This window comes from Malania oleifera, chromosome 8 (genome assembly GCF_029873635.1).
Source record: "Malania oleifera isolate guangnan ecotype guangnan chromosome 8, ASM2987363v1, whole genome shotgun sequence".
In the NCBI taxonomy this organism is placed as follows: domain Eukaryota; kingdom Viridiplantae; phylum Streptophyta; class Magnoliopsida; order Santalales; family Ximeniaceae; genus Malania; species Malania oleifera.
This window is the reverse complement of record NC_080424.1, coordinates 24,818,945-24,835,961: the sequence shown is the minus strand read 5'-3', so window position 1 is coordinate 24,835,961 and position 17,017 is coordinate 24,818,945. Positions and strand designations below refer to the sequence as shown.

Below are 17,017 nucleotides of genomic sequence, written 5' to 3'. Positions count from 1 at the left end.
TTCTCAGCCTATGAAGTTGATGGGTGACATAGTTGTTTTTTATATTGCCTCCAACCCTGTCTTTCATGAGCGGATGAAGCACATTGAAGTTGATTGCCACTTTGTTCAAGTGCAACTTGTGTAGAAGCTCATTACCATCACTTATGTGAAGTTTGATATGTAGCTTGCTGATTTGTTTACCAAAGCTTTTGAGGATGCTCATGTTAAATTTATTTGTAACAAGTTAGGAGCATATGATATTTATGCTCTAGCTTGAGGGGGAGTGTTGTAGGTTGTTATTATTATTATTATTATTATTATTATTATTATTTAGTATGTTAGTATGTTAATTAGTGAGAGTTAGTAAGAGTATTATTGTCATTAGAATGTATTTGATTTCTATTATAAATAGAGGGAGAGACCTAACTTCAAGTTAGGTTATTCATTTAATCAAAATTCAACAGAATACCAGAATTTTTGGAGATCAAAAGACTCCCTCAAGTTTGATTTGGGAGAAAGCTACGCTTTTGGCTTCTTTTTGGGCTCACTCTTTTGGGGATTTTGAGCGTCTTTTGCTGTCCAATATCCAGAAGGACTGGATGGCAACATCAATGTAAATCTTTTGTATTGCCTGTTTTCCTTTTTTTGTTTTATTTCGGAAAATATCTTATCCTCTTTTTGTGATTGGTTCTTTTTTTCTTTCTTTTTTGTCTTTTCTTGCTTCGATGAATTTTTTATTTTTGGTTATCTAAAAATGAGAAGAAAGAGAGATTCATGAGAAAACATAATGGAATAAGGAAATTATCATTTGTTGAAAATGACTCAAACTAGGGACTAAAACTTTAAGTTCTCCAACAATGTCCATGATGATGATAAATTTGCAGTGGTGAAACTAAAGCAAAACAAATAGCAAGAGGAGGCAACGGGAATAATAAACACCATTTCATGCATTTTCTTTTAGATTCACCTAAAACCTATTTCATTATCTCTTTAATAGAATTACCCATCATATTTCTAAGATTAGTTTTAAATAATGGTTGTGATCGTTACGTAACGCCGTTACATAACGGTTTTTTGGGTTCTTGATACTGTTACACATTGCGAAATCAGTGGGAAGAAAAATCACAGCGGTAGCGGCCATTACGGATCGCAACCATTGCGTAAAGGCCACTAAAGCTGTTACGTTACTGCTACAGGACTGTTATGTCAAAAAAATTATTTTATTTTTGACTTTTTTCTTCTCACTTGTTTTTTCCCCCACTTTCATAAATCATTCTCAATATACTATGTGGCGAGAGGGGAAGAAGATTATAATGAGGATGATAATGATACAAAATTTACTATTTTTTTAAATACTCCCAAATGATGCATTAAGTATTAATTTGAAAATACTAACTTGTTAAAAAAATAATTTATTTTGATAACATTAGAAATTTGATATTTATGTTCTATATTTTTCAACTTCAACTTTTTTTTTTTTCTAGTTGTTGTATATTTGTATTATTTGGATGCCTAATGTGTATAAAATGTTAATGGAGTATATAACGTATATTGTTTTATTAATTTAGCACACATAAGAATTTATCATGCATAAGAACAATGAGGAGTATAAATACACATTTAATTTCTGTCAATCGTGGTTTAAAACAAATGTAAACTTCTTACCCTTACCAAACAACTTAGTTGGTTTAATTGAAGGATCCAAAATACACTAAAACTCCTTAAGAAGGGTTAAAAGCTTAAAACATGCAAATACACTTAATATGCACAAGGTTGTGCATGCTTGAAAAAAATTCACGGCCGTTGCACCCACTTCCCATTATGTAACATTTGCTACTCCCACTTCCTGTTACACACGTTATCGTTACATTACGCTACCCGCTATCGCAATTTAAAAACATGCGGCTAAGAATCCTTGTTTCCATGTATCCTCTCATAAACTTTATTATTATTTCCTACGAGACCATTCATATTTCCTTCTTTGAATATTTTCTCATTTCTCACCATTCTATAATATTATCCATAGCTTCCAAAAACTGCCTCTTAAGGTTTTCAGCTAAGCCTACTTGAGGAGCATAAATGCTAATGACATTTGTTATCTCTTGTCCTAAGACAATCTTAATTTTTATGCCCTACTCTTTTAACAGCTCAATCTACAATACTATCTTTTAGGTCTTTATATACCATGATACCTACCTTATTCTCATCTTTTTCTCTTATGGTGCTGGTGTACTTTTCAAATCCTCACTCTTCAATTTCTGTAGTGTTTCTCTCTTACACTTAGTTCCTTAGAAGGCAAAATGTTAATTTTTCTTCTAATAATTGTTTCAACTACCTTCATGCTTTTATTGAACCCTACTCTTTTGAGCTATCTTATTTATCGCCCCATGTTCAGAATAATGTTAGACCCCTTGCACATTTGACATCAGGCACCTTCAATTGCTTTTGGGTGACGATGAAGCCCTTGCCTATTTTCCATTACACCTTGCAAAGTGTTGCTCATAATGGATGCCCCAACTAATAATCAGTAAAACTTTTAGTCATAGATATTTGACAAATTCTATGCTAGTTGTCAGCTACCTATGAAACCCTCCTCCTTTACCCTCACTTGAGACTGGTTGTGTGTGAAAAGAAGTAATGCGCCACAGCATAGGCATAGTTGCCTTCTAATTTACACCTTTTAAAAAGTTAAAAATGCATGGTAATCATATATGCCTTTCAAAAGACGCGTGATGTCTAACTAAGAAAGCAGCCAATATTGGGATCTCTAGAGATCTTCCTTCACTTCCTCCTGCCATGGTTGTCCTATGTAGTTCCCCTTTTCACCTTCTTCACCCATGCAGAAGGTGAAGAATCACCTCAATGATTTGCTACAGATAGGGAATCCTGATAAAGCTCAGTCCGCATGTTTGTATGATGTGCCATGAGGCAACTGAGACTAATGGTCACCTTTGCCTTCATTTCTGGGTGGCGAGGTATCTGTGGAACGATTTGTTTCTTGTTATGGTGATGATTGGGTAGCTCCACAGAGTTTGATTTTTGATGGTGAACTTTTGGGGGTTTTGGGAAGAATAGATGAGGGTTTTGGAGATGTGCAATATATCCTATGTTGTGGATGCTTTGGCTCCAATGGAATGCTAGACTTTTCAAAGACCAGAAGACTTCTCTGATTTTGCTTTGGGAGAAAGTTTTTTTTTTTTTTCTCCTTTTTGGGTCATTCGTTTGGGGTTTTTGTGGGTTGTTCACTCTCAGATATTCAAAGGGATTGGAAAGCAGCTTTGATGTAATTCCCTTTTCCTTTCATGGAGCAAGTCTTATTTTCCCTTCCTTGTATTCTTTTCTGAATGGATTTGTTTTCCTATCTACAGAAGCTTTATTTATCCATGAGGAGGGACCCAGTCATATGATGGTGGCATCAGTGGCTCTTTTTGATCTTCTTCCAGTTGTTTGCACTTGGAGCATAAAAAATTTCAATTTTTTTGCTGATTTTGTATTGAGTATCTTGAGCTTTAGGCTTTTGAATGCAGCACACGAACAGTTACATTTCTTTATTTTTGTTTCAGTAGTATTAGTTCTTCAATTTTAACAGGTTTTAACTTTTAATGGATTGTGTATAATCCCTTTTCTCTGTTTGTGTTTAAGCTCTTCAATGCTGGCTTTGCATTTGACTGTATGTGCATGCAAATTCATACTGAGAATTCCTATTTTGTTTGTGCTTTAACAGGTCTTTCAGAACTTCCATAATTCAAACTGAATTTTTTGGCAAGCGTTACTGAGAATTAAAATATTTTAAAGATGAATCCTTACCTATGCATGCTGGGCTGTGATATTGTTTTGTTTAGTCTTGAAGATCTTTCTACTAGAAAAAAGAATCAAAGTTCTTTTAAAATGTATAATAAATATATTTCCTTTTGTTTCACCAAAGTAAAAATGAATAATTGGGTGAAACATGTGGACCTTTTACATTAGAAGGACCTTTAAAATTCAAAATATGATCTCTTATTTGTCACATAATTTAATTTGTTTTCAGAACTTAAAATCAGGAGAAAAATTAGAATTGGCTTTTTGGAGGCGAAAGAAGGACTTGTGTGTGTGTATATGTGTGTGTGTGTGTGTGTGTGTATAGAGAAAAAAAAAGGGGGGGGGGGGGGAGGGGGAGAGATTTGTTATATCTCTATAGTTTAGATGATGTGTGAGATTGTGACTCTTGATTTACAATGCTTTCCCGACTGCCAACATTTGTAATAGAATCATGAGATTTATTCTTTCATCCTGTTGTTTAGCTTTAGCTTTAGATGTTGCAAATTTTATTTATCTTTTGAAGTGGAATTCTTGCAACCCAAGTTCATTTGAGAGCACTTTTGCTACTGTCTACACAGGTGTAAGTAGTTTGGTGGGTGCAACTCTGTCCACATGGTATTCCAGTCTTTTGATTGCTTCTCTATGGAAATGGGATGGAAAGAGGCACACTACATATCAGCATCTTGCTGAGAGTATCTTTGGTTGGTATTCTCACCTCAATTTAAGTTAATAATTGACTCTTATTCTATTAGTAAAGTAGTAGTATTGGCACGGTATATGGGATGACATGATCGTACTGTAGGTATGGTCATGGTCTTAAGCTTCCACGAAATTGTTGAAGTTTCCATCAAAATTTCCGCTTTCCATCACCCTTGAAATTGAAATGGCTGTCAATTTCCAACTTGAATAATTTCATTGAAATTTGAAAAAATCATCCAAAATTTATTGAAATCTCAAAACTTTAGCGAAACTTGTCAAAATTTTAACTATAGAATGAATTTTCCTTAAAATTCAAATGTGTGATTTAGATGTCAAGTGGAATTTTTATCTTAATTATTTTTTTTTAATTGAAAAAAAAAACGTTGCAAGGATTTTGAAATTACATGAAAATTAAACTTACAACATACTTTTACTTAACCATTCATGTCTAATATCTTGATTTCAAAAAAATTAATAATATTAAATTGATTTATGAATTTTATTTGTATTAGTTGTATATGTTTCATACGCATATTATATCACAAATATATTTTAATACACGTATAATCAATGCTTCAAAAGGCTTAATTGAGGCTCGGCTCAAGGCAAGGCATGCCTAAAACACCTTTGGGCTCAATCCAAAATACCAAATCCCAAAAAGGCTAATGCATTACACACTAAGGCTTACGCATTTGTACAAAAGGCATGCCTTTTTACGTGAGGCTTACGCATTTTGGGTGTGTGATTTTCAAGTGAGATTTGGCTAGAAAATATTAATTCTATGTTTATGTAAAAGGAATGTCATAATATGAGCTGATTTCTAAAACTCTTGAACTTGACCCTTTCCAAAACAATTGAGTTGTATCTTAGATCTTGAAAATTAATTTGAACTTTGCAATGTTATAGCTATCTCTTTTCATGATTTACATACTGATTTTAAGTTAGCAATTTTTTTGAATGGCCAACAAGTAGTTTGCAAATTACATTTGATTTTGACTTTTTTTTTTTAACATTATATTTGAGATTTTCTTAAATTTTTTTTTTTTTTTTAAATATGTAATTTATTTACATATTTTTATCTAAAAATAAAATCTCAAAAGGCTTATGCCCCAACGCCTTGAGGTGTACGCCTCGCCACTTAAGGGTTGGAGCGCCTCTCCTTACGCATTCACCTTTTAAAACATTGCATATTATATTACAACTATTGCACCTTATACACAACTTAGATGCATTTAATTTGTAATATATTTTTCCTAAAACTTTCATTATTATGTCTATTAATCATTTCTAAAGTTTCATAAAACAATTCCATGCTTTATTTCTTGTTACCATTGTTTTTTCAAATCGAAATTGAAATTTACATCAAAATCAAAATCTTTGGCTATTTGAATATTGTGCCTCTGTACATAACAATTTGGTTTGTTAGGTGACATCATGGTCTTAAATTTCCACGAAACTATCGAAATTTCCGTCGAAATTTCCGATTTCCGTCACCTTCGAAATCGAAATGGCAGTCGATTTCCGTCTTGCATAATTTCCGTTGAAATCTCAACAAATCATCCGAAATTTATCAAAACCTCGAAATTTTAGCGAAATTGGTCGAAATATATCGAAACCTCGAGAGTGAAGTGAAATTTCTCTTTTAATTTATTTTATTTATTTTATTGAAACAAAAGGTTATCACAAGTGCTTTTGAAATTATATGAAAAAATAAACTTATAGTAATATTTTATTTAACCATTCATGTCTAAATTATCAATATTTGTATAATAAATAATATTTAAATGATTCATGAATTTCATTTGCATTAACTCAATATGTTTAATGTACATTATCTTACAAACATGTTTGATACACATACTATTTTACAACTTTTCCACCTCATACAAAACATAGATGTATTTAATTTGTAATATATTAGTCTTAAAACTTATATTTTTATGTTTGTTAACCATTTCTAAAGCTTCACAAAGAATTCCATGCTTTATTACTAGTTTCCGTTATTTTTTCAAATCGAAATCGAAATCAACATCGAAATCGAAATTTCCGTCGAAATTTCCGTACTTTTGGAGCTTCGAAATTTGAGTCAAAATCGAAATTTAAGACCTTGGGTGACATCATGTAAAAGAATAATACCTCCCTTTAGAAAGAGAAGCACCTTCATTAGAATCCATTGCTATTGTAGGCATACATCGTGAGAAAATGGAAGTTTTGACTATTTGTGGAAAGGATTTACCTTTTTTTTTTTTTTCATTTTTCTTAAAGAAAATTCGTATCTTATAGTTGTTCCTTGATTGCTGACAATATTGCATATGGATCCTATTTTGAGAGCCTTCCCATTTAGGGTCCTGATGGGTAGATATAGGCTGCTCAAGGTTGACCAACCAGAATATTATCAGTTTCCTTCAATTGTGAGAAGTTGGTGATATTTTCACTGGGTGCTTTTAAAGCAATGTTCTTGGTTACTCTGACTGTGGTAGTCAATATGAACTTCAATCTAGATAGCAAAATTGTAATGCGTGAATTTTTTTGTGTAGTTTTAGAAGATTGATGTGCATTCTATTCAATTGTTTGTGCTGTTTCATTATAATTGTTTCACTTCTACCAAAACATTTTTAGTGGTAATTATTTTTTCTTCATCATAAATATTCATTTCTATTATGCCCAAAAAAGCTTCATGCGCCATAGATGTAGAATGTTCTGGCATTAACTAAAAAGTTTGTTGTTCAATTTTTGTTCTTTTGTTGCTCTATGATTCTTCGTTTTTTTTTTTTTTTTTGGGTTCATGGACAGAAGTTGTTCTCTTTGGTTTTTGAAGGATATTGGGGTTGCTGGTCTATTGCATTTTTCCAGCAGGTAGCTTCTTTAGGCAATAATATTGCCATTCATATTGCTGCAGGCAGCAGTCTTAAGGTTAGTTAATTTGGCTGTGTAGTACTTGTGAATTATAGAAATGAATGGTACCTCTCACATTTCAACTTGGACTTTGTTGTGTCTTTTTTTTTCCCCGCCATTTTGTGCAGGCAGTTTACAAATACTACCACAAGGAGGGTACATTAACCTTGCAGCACTTTATCATTTTCTTTGGGGCCTTTGAACTTTTTCTATCCCAGCTTCCAGATATCCATTCTTTGAGATGGGTAAATGCTTTATGCACTTTCAGCACAATTGGCTTTGCTGGCACGACCATTGGGGTGACAATTTATAATGGTGGGCGTCGGATATGTTTCTTTTTCTGTGTTATTCATTGCACCCAAATGACAACATGTCCTCCCTGCCATTCTTCTTGAAGGAAAAAGAATCGATAGAAATTCAATCAGCTACAGTTTGCAAGGGAGCTCCTCGTATAGGACATTTAAAGCCTTTAATGCTCTTGGGGCAATTGCCTTTTCATTTGGAGATGCAATGCTTCCAGAAATTCAGGCAACTTATTTCCACTTCAGTTTATTTATGGTTAACTTGCAATTTTTTTTTCATATAGATATCTTAATTTGTTGATAGTCAAGGCTCAAGCTACCTTTGCTAAATTAGTAATAGAAGGAATAAACTACTGAACTCCAATTTATATATGACTAACTTGCATCTATTTTGGTCAGATGTCTTTATTTGTTTATAGTCAAGGTTCAAGTCATCTTCACTAAGTTTGGTTGGAGTATAGTACTGAAAGTCTTTTAAAATTTATTACAAAATATCTAATATTTATTATGATTGACCATATATGCTCATTCTTTTGCCAGAGTACATTGCGAGAACCAGCAAAGAAGAATATGTATAGAGGTGTCTCAGCAGCATACAGTCTCATCATTTTGACTTACTGGCAGCTGGCCTTTTGTGGCTATTGGGCATTTGGTTCAGAAGTTCGACCTTACATACTGGCTTCTTTAACTGTTCCTAGATGGACAACTGTTATGGCAAATATTTTTGCTGCGATTCAAATATCAGGATGCTTTCAGGTGATTTTGTTACATTTTTTGAATGAGTAATTAATATTTGCAAAATATTTGTAATCAATTTTATTCCACGTTTTGAATGGATCCCAATCCTGAAAGCATATGTGCACAAATACACACTCAAGTATATTAAAAAATTTATGATACATGATACAACATATGGTACAGTACAATTTTTCTTTGAGGAAATAGATACATATCTAATTAACTCTCCTAATTGAGAAAATTATTCCTCGTTTTTTCCCACAATGAACTTGGCTACTTCCTATGCCTTTACCCTAGTTTTAGAGAGGCCCTGGATTTGGATTTGTACTGGATATGGATAATAAGTAATATAAAATTGTATTGAAATTTGTCCAAATCGACCCAAAGCCCAATCCAAGGTCTGCTCCCAAATGCAGCATTAATAGTATATGATATTGGATAACTAAGGTTATAATTATATTTGTGGCAGGTTTTTCTGATTTTTTCAAACCAAGTTTCTTTTTTTTTTTTTACTCACCATTATGTTAAATTTTTTTGTTTCTAGTAGTATAGAAGTAATTTCTATTTCTACATGTTTCAGAAAGTGAAGGTGCTCCATTAGACACAACTTTGTAGAATTTAAGGAACTTTTGATAATTGACATTTTGATCAAATTATGGTTAGTTCAAGGACAACACTTATAAGTGGCTAATAGTTGTTTTCTTTATATTTTAAGAACTTTTCTTTCCCTTCCCTCATTTTATTCTTTCCCAAGATCTGAGCGTAGGTTGATTTACTTCAATAGACAGAATTGATTTCCTTGAACTGAATATAAACTCTTGATGCTCTCAAAGAACTGTGCATTTTAAAATATCTTTTGGCATCTTATGGTAGGTTTAAATTTCAGTTGGTGAACTAACAATTTAAGTTGGTGGAGCATATACTCAGTATTGTTGCATCATGATTCCAAAGTATTCTAAATTATTGATTTTTTGATGCACTATACTTCCTGATCTGATCAAATAGAGTTTAGATTGTGAATTGTCAAGGAACATTGCGAATATTAGAATTGTCCCTGACTTATATGTTGGAAGACTAGTGTAAACAAGATGCAGAAATTGGTTCAAGGCACATTACAAATGTTGCATCCTTTAAAAGTTTATTCGCACATATGACAATTTGTGTGCAGATCTCGATGGAAATTTTGTTGCTGATGCAAATTTCAATTTTGAATTTAAAATGATGGAAATATGCAGTAGAACATGGAATTCTGTTATGAAAATCTAGTAAATATTAATAGTCTCAGTAATACAAAAGTTTGAATTAAAATATCATAAATAAAATACATCAAGATATAATAACGGTATTACTTATATTCAATTAATATAAATGAAATTCATAAATCAGTTAAATATTATTCATTATACAAATACACATGATTTAGACATTAATGGTCAAATCAAATGTTATAGCTGATATCTAAATTTCATATAATTTTGAAAGCCAGAAAGCTATTCATATCCTTGTAACAATCTTTAGTTTCAATAAGGAAAGAATATAAATTAAGAAAGAAATTTCCCTTGTTAAAATTTCAAAAATTTGACTAAAATTTTGAGATTTTGATGAACTTCAAGTGATTTGTGGAAATTTTGACAGAAGTTTTATAAAATGGAAATTGGCTGCTATGTTGGTTTTGAGGGTGGTGGAAAGTGGAATTTTTGTTGAAATTTAGGGCCGTACTGAAGCCAATATCCACATGCACTGCACGAATGAGGATGGGCCATTGAATACTTGCTAGACAAACAAGGGTGCAATTCTATAAGACTTGTTCTTGCAGTGGACAAAACCTTTTCAATTAGTTGTGTCCATTGGTCAGACTTAGATATGCACAATCTTTTTTTTGAATTATTTACATCACATCACTTGATAAAAATCAATTGCTCCTGTTGAGTTGCTACTTGGATTGAACCATTGGGTGCACTAGGTTGACCTGCAGAGTGGTTGGGTCTGTTATTGGAACAGAACCTGCACTGGTTGTGACTCAATCCATCTGCAGAAATTTAAGTGCCCCACTTGTGCGTTGTGCCAATGCGCAAGAGCAAAAAGCGAAGTGCACCATTACAAGGCCTCATTTAGCGTGTCCACGTACACAAGATGTGTAGATCATCCACGTCTACGAGACATAATTTTCCTCTTCAATTGAGGGACAAATCTCACTGTCTCCTTTTCTTCTTTAAAAACCAAAACCAAGTTTTATTATTGTTATTATTTTCAAAATAAATGAAAATAGTTTTAGTTTTGAATTTTGTTTTTTAAAAATTAGATGCTACAATAATCTTGGAAGCGAGAATAGTTTTCTATTTTTTTTCTCCCCTTTTAATTTCTATTTTTCTTATTTTTAGAAGAATAAAAAAAAAGAAATGTGGGGATTTTTCGGAAGAGGACAGTGAGTATGAAAGCGAGTTTGTTTGTGGCAGTTGTCTTTTATTGGATGAGATTTGTGAAAATATGGATTATAGTTCCAATTCTTTTGACTATCTTGGGGATGTTTCTTATGTGCCTTGCTCACTGCTTAACGGTTTAGAGGATGTTTCTATCTGAGGAGGGGGGTGGGGGTAGAATTGGTTGTGACTAATCAATGTAGGGTTGTATCATTATCTACTCCAATGGAGGACATTCGTGCACAGCATGTTGGTGCTCAAAAAATTGTAGATGATATGGGAGTATGGCTGGCTGATGTGGGAGGAAATGAAGTTCAATTGTATGGTGTTCAAAGAAAAATGATTAAAAGGTAGTGAGAACTAGCAAGATTGCAGAGCTCTATCAATTACAAAGGGAAGGGCTTAAAGAAAGGTTTTTTAAATTAGGGTTTTTGTTAGTTTTTTTTTTTTTTAATTTTGATTTTTTCTTGTTTCCTGCTTTCAGGATCTCTGGTCCTCTTCTTGGTTGTAAATCCGGCTTTTCCATTTCTTAATAAATTTCTTTTGTGATAAAAATAGATTATATGGAAAAACTGAGAAACCTGTAGAAACTGAAAATCAGTGATCACATTGAAAATTTGAAAAATGTGTTCAAATCTTGGTTGTTTCTACTTGAATACAATTAAAACATGTTAAAGAAATATCAGCAAGAAAAGTAGAGATAAAACAGATTAGACGACAATAGTGGTTGAAAACTTGTTGCAAAAAAGTATAAAATAATAATATAATTTCAGCAAAATGGTAGTTTAAAGTTGGGAAAAAGAAAGAAAATTGCAGAAATACTTTGCCAAAAAAAAAAAAATGCAGATCAAAAGGAATGCAGCGAAGAACCCAAACAAAAAGAGAAGCCAGAAATAATAAAGAAATTAGGGTAAACATTGCAGCATAAAATTAGAAAAATTTTAGCAGAGAGCAGCAAACCGAAAAAGAAAAAAACTAATATAAACATTGGGTCAATCTTGTGCCTCTGTAGATTATTATTATTTTTTAAGCAACTCTGCAGCTGCACTGACTATAGGAGTTGTCTGATCTTTAACTTCACAGTCTTGAAGCTTAGCCAACTGGACTTATTATCGATGTTGGGGTGAATCTTGTGCCTCAAACATTGTTGTAGCAAGAAAAGAATTGTATAAAAAACGGGAGAAATAGAGAAGGATTAGAATGATTGTAGCAAAATGAAGTAAGAAAAAAAGAAAAAAAAAAGGAATTTTGTAGCAAAAAAGAGAAGCAGAAAACTGAGGTGGAAAATAAAAGAAAAGAAAAATTGCAGCATCAACTAGCAGAACTGCAGCAAGTCAAAAATTTTGAAGAAAGAAAGGAAAATGATGAGAAAAATTGCACCAACATTGCATCATAAACCAGGAAATTAGTGCTAAAAAAATGAACAAATAGTGAATTAAATTTAAAAAATATGGGTGGGGGTGGGGGATGAAGAAGAACAAAGAGTGAGATAGTGAAGAGAAAGAGGGGCTGGATTGAGAGAGAAGGGGTTGAGTGTGCATGAGATTGAAGAGTATCCTGACTTTATAAAGCCCTTGTTGCAGATGGGTAACATCACAAATGATGCATGCTTCCCCTCTTTAAAAATTGGAATTCTTGTGGTGTTTAAATGAAAAGCACGGTGAAGTCATCTGCTCATTTACAGAGGTAAATGTTTGAAAATGTCCTATGGTTGTCTTCCAGCTTCAATAGAAGCTGTAAGTGGATTCTGTGCCCTCAATAACATTTTCCAAGGAAATATGATCTTTCCTTTGGCAAAGCTACTTTGCCATGAGGTGATACGCAACCAAAGAAGATGAAATCGCCTAGAAGTTGATTTAGTTTTCAAGTTTTAGACTCATTCATTTTCATGATTATGGGGGAGCCATCTTTTTCACAGGCAATAAGCAATTTTCTTTTGTTGAGGATGATGTTTTTCTTTTTTCAAGATAATGGTGAAGAATGCCAATGGGGTTTTTGTTGTTTTCCTTGGAGGAAAGGAGGTGGCTTGCTGCAGAACTCAGAGTGTTCATCTTTACAAAAACTGCTAGTCCAGGGATTAGGAATTTCAGAGCAGCCAACCATTTCTTAATGTTTAGAACGAGGGAAAATCATTTTAGGAGGTTCTTATCTTTAGAGAGATTTCCACATAGAAGCTCTATTCTGTTGTTTTTTGTCCCACATTGGTAGAATAGTTCTACATTGGTATAAAAAGTTGTTTTGAATTTTTTTATTGTTTTTCCCACATTGGTGAGAAGTGTTTTTTGGATTTGAGGTTGAAGTTATATAAAGAGCTCAACTCTCCATTTGTAAAACAGACCTCAAAGTTGTGCTTTGTCAAGAAGTAGTGGATTGATCGTCGGCGCCCGAGGTCGTAGGTAATTCTGTACTGAACCTCGTTAAATTCTTGTCTTGTTCTTTTTACTGTCTTTCATTATTAGTTTCTGCATTTGCTTTAGTTCTTTATATTTTTAATAGCATTAGTTGTAGTATTGGTGTTTGGCACAAGTGGGGTGCCCAACATAACAATTGGTATCAGAGCTAGGTTGAATAGTGTCGATACGGAGGTGTTCCTCTATTAAGATCCTTGATTCCACGTTTGATGCCTAAGAAAGACCTTGTCTAAGCGAGTGCTCAAAGACTTTTGCGACTCAGTCGCTCCCTGGAGGTCAGCTTGGTCAAAGTGGAATTTCGTAGGATAAAACAGAGTAGACACCTGATGATTATGAACATCTGACCACCACTTTATTGTATGGGAAAGATAAAGTTACTTTTGATGCTGTTTGTACTGCATTGATTAGTACTGAATGCAGAAAGAAGGATCAGAGGGTCCATAAGGAAATAACAGAAGCACTAACAATAAGGAGACGTTCTCAAAGTCGTAAGCTTGGAAGGAGGAGTAAATCTCATGGGAGATCTGCTAAAGATGAATGCGCCTTTTGTCGTGAGAGTAGACATTGGAAGAAAGATTGCCCTAAATTACAACAGAAGAATAAGGACAAAGCACATTCTAATGTCAATATTGCCAATGATGATGGAAGTGAGTCAGATTTTTCTCTTGTTGGAACATCTTCGTCACATTATTTTGGTGAGTGAATTTTGGATTCTAGTTGTTCCTATCACATGTGTCCCAATAGGAAATGATTTTCTAATTTTGAAGAATTAGATGGTGGTGTTGTTTTTATGGGAAATGATAATACCTGTAAAATAACTGGAATAGGATCAATACAGTTGAAATGTCAGGATGGAACTATTAAAACTTTGACTGATGTTAGGTATGTTCCAAGCCTAAAGAAAAATCTAATTTCATTGGGTGCCTTAGAATCTAAAGGGTTCACTATCACTTTGAAAGATGGAGCCTTAAAGATTAAATCAGGTGCGCTGGTGGTGATGAAAGGAATAAGGAAATATACTTGTATTATTTACAAGGTAGTACAGTTATTGGCTCAACAGCTGTTGTTTTTGAGAAAGATGTAGGTTTAGATACAACCAGGTTATGACATATGCGATTAGCACATGCAGGAGAAAAATTTTTGCAACAATTAGTTAAGCGAGGTTTGTTAAACGGTACAAAGATGTGCAAACTTGAATTTTGTGAGTATTGCATTTTGGGAAAACAAACTAAAGTGAAATTTGACACTGCAATCTACCAGACTGAAGGTATTTTAGACTACATCCATACAGATGTATAGGGGCCTACAAAAACGGCTTCATTGGGTGGTATAATTGAAAGCACTAATATACTTCAAAACAAATATAAAAGAAATTGAATTGAAGCTCAAGACTTAATTCACCGGATTTCTTCTCTTGATATGAATCAGCAATGCAGAAGTTTGAACTCAGCGAAGATTGATCAGAGGCTCAGAATATCCCAACAATTCTTAGTATGAAAGTGCAAGCAAGAGAGCTTTGAGAGAGAAAAAGCAATTATGGCTTAAGAGCAGATTTTCAATGCTAGGTATTGATTTGATTCAAGAAATCATGTATTTATAGGCTCAAAAAGGTTTAATTTGTGTTGCCCAAGTTACTTGGAGTTTTTCCCAAGTTTATACGAAATTTGGAGCACAAGAAATATAAATTTGAATTTTAAAACTTTTAAAAATATAGCCGTTAATAGTGGTCAGGCACTTGAGGTCTCGGGGTTAGTTGCTTGAGGTTTCAGAAAACTGTAAGATTTTAGCTTTAAAACAAGGTCAAGCACCTGGGCCTAAACTGTCTTTTTAGAATTTGTTCAGGAAATTCTTTAGGCACCTGAGGTTTAATCTTCAGTCGCTTGAACAGTTATAATTTCTATTTTTCAGTTTAGTTTTCTAAAACTCTTAGCCATCTTGCTTTGTTACTTTAAAAAGCTTTTTCCGGGGTTTTAAAATAAGGTCTCTAAGTCCATGACAACCCCTAATGAGCTTCAAAGCATTTCAAAATGATATTTAGTATGAAGTACTTACATAGGTTATCCTAAAGACTTAAACACTCTAAGTTTAAAGTCTTCATATATGTCTTTGTTTTGAATCCTCTTAGACTTGAGCTTAAGTGATCTTTAGGCTTCCATATGCTTGGAACATTTTGGACCTCTTGAGCTTTCTTTTGATCACTTTGAAGATGGAGTGTGGTTTTATGGTACCAGTGATCTTGACCTTCCATTCCTTTGTTCCTTTTGAACTTTTGTCATTCAAGCTTTCCTGAAATATCATCACTTAAACACAACATGTTAAATCAACCTTTATTTGTTATCATCAAAACGAGATTCAAAAGCCATGTTAGGCCAACAATCTCCCCTTTTTGATGATGACAAATAAGGAGCAAAAATGAGAGAACCTTTGATAAGGCTCCCCCTTACAATAAGCATGCATTTTGACAAATATAAAAAATGATGATTAAATATAAGTAAGTTCAAAAACTCAATAAGTCACAATCAAGTATATTACATTATAGCTCATGTCAACATATATGCTTGTAGTCTCATTCTTCTTATGTTCTCATTTTGCTTATAGTCTTGTTCTTCTTATGTTCTCATTTTTCTCATTTACTTGACATATTTGCTATGTTCTCATTTTTCATGGTTGCTCTCTAAAATGCTCTCTTCTCATGTTTGCTCTTCTAAAATATCCCTCCCCCTTTGACATCAGTCAAAAAGAAATGAGGAGCAGGGGCACAAAGAGTCTTAGCACATAAAGAGCATAGTCATAAGCAATGGAGTTACAAGGCAAACTAAAACTAAAACAAACAAAGCAACGTAAGACAATGCCAATACATAGAGAGGATTTTAATAAAACACAAAACAAATCAAGCATCAGCAGCATCATCATCACCAACTTCCTCTTCATCACTTTCCTCACTTCCTTCCTCGGATTCTTCATCAGATGAAACATCACTACGAGGGGCTGAACTAGTGTCCATAGGATCAACACTACGAGATGAGCTAGCCCTATACTGCTCGATGTGAGTGAGGTGCTGATCAAGTGAGGAGACATTCTCCTGAAGGGTTTGAAGACCTGATCGCATATCTCTGCTGAAAGTAGAGAATTCATGATTGAAGGGGATAAACCAAGAGGGAGTGTTAGTTGGGGGTCCTTGGTCTTGTGCTGGAGGAGGAGGAGGAGGAGGAGGAGGTACAGCTGTTGGCTTTTAAGGTCGTCCTCCTTTCAAAAACCAACCCTGATTATGTTTTTCATATCCCATTTGCTTAAGGGTTGTGGAGGTGAAAAGGTCATATCTTGTACATTTGATGAACAATTCAGTAGGTGTGGTAACATTAAGTTGAGCAAAGATAAGGTTCAATACACCACCATGCGGAAGAGTTATACGAGTGGCTTCCAATTTGGCCAACATCCATTTCAAAATTAGGCTAGAGAGATCAAGTTTCTTCCCCTTTAGTAAACACCATAACACAAAGCAATTGACATAGGAAAGATGATCATATGAACTAGCCTTTGGGAGGATGTTGTTGGTGATGATTTCATGAAGTATTTGGGCCTGAAGATTCAACTGTTTATACATAGGTGGATGGCCAAAATAAACGGGTTCTTCTACCATAATCAATGGAAAAAATTCTTCGGGTGTGAAGCCTTGCTCTAGAATCCTAGTTTGAGCAAAGGCTGGACATTCAAATTCACCTGGGGTGATATGCAAAATAAGATTTGTGGAGTTAAGACTATTTTCTTTCCT

The 17,017-nt window shown here is 33.7% G+C and overlaps 1 protein-coding gene across 1 annotated transcript in view; it reads left to right on the top strand.

Moving 5' to 3' along the window:
• The window catches only part of LOC131161813 (GABA transporter 1-like), a 69,600-nt gene that overhangs the window by 31,746 nt on the left and 20,837 nt on the right, over window positions 1-17,017 (top strand). The window contains exons 2-6 of the mRNA XM_058117799.1: window positions 4,359-4,481; window positions 7,298-7,392; window positions 7,503-7,689; window positions 7,772-7,902; window positions 8,217-8,432. Coding sequence (XP_057973782.1) covers window positions 4,359-4,481; window positions 7,298-7,392; window positions 7,503-7,689; window positions 7,772-7,902; window positions 8,217-8,432 — 752 coding nt within the window. The remainder of the gene's footprint in view (window positions 1-4,358; window positions 4,482-7,297; window positions 7,393-7,502; window positions 7,690-7,771; window positions 7,903-8,216; window positions 8,433-17,017) is intronic.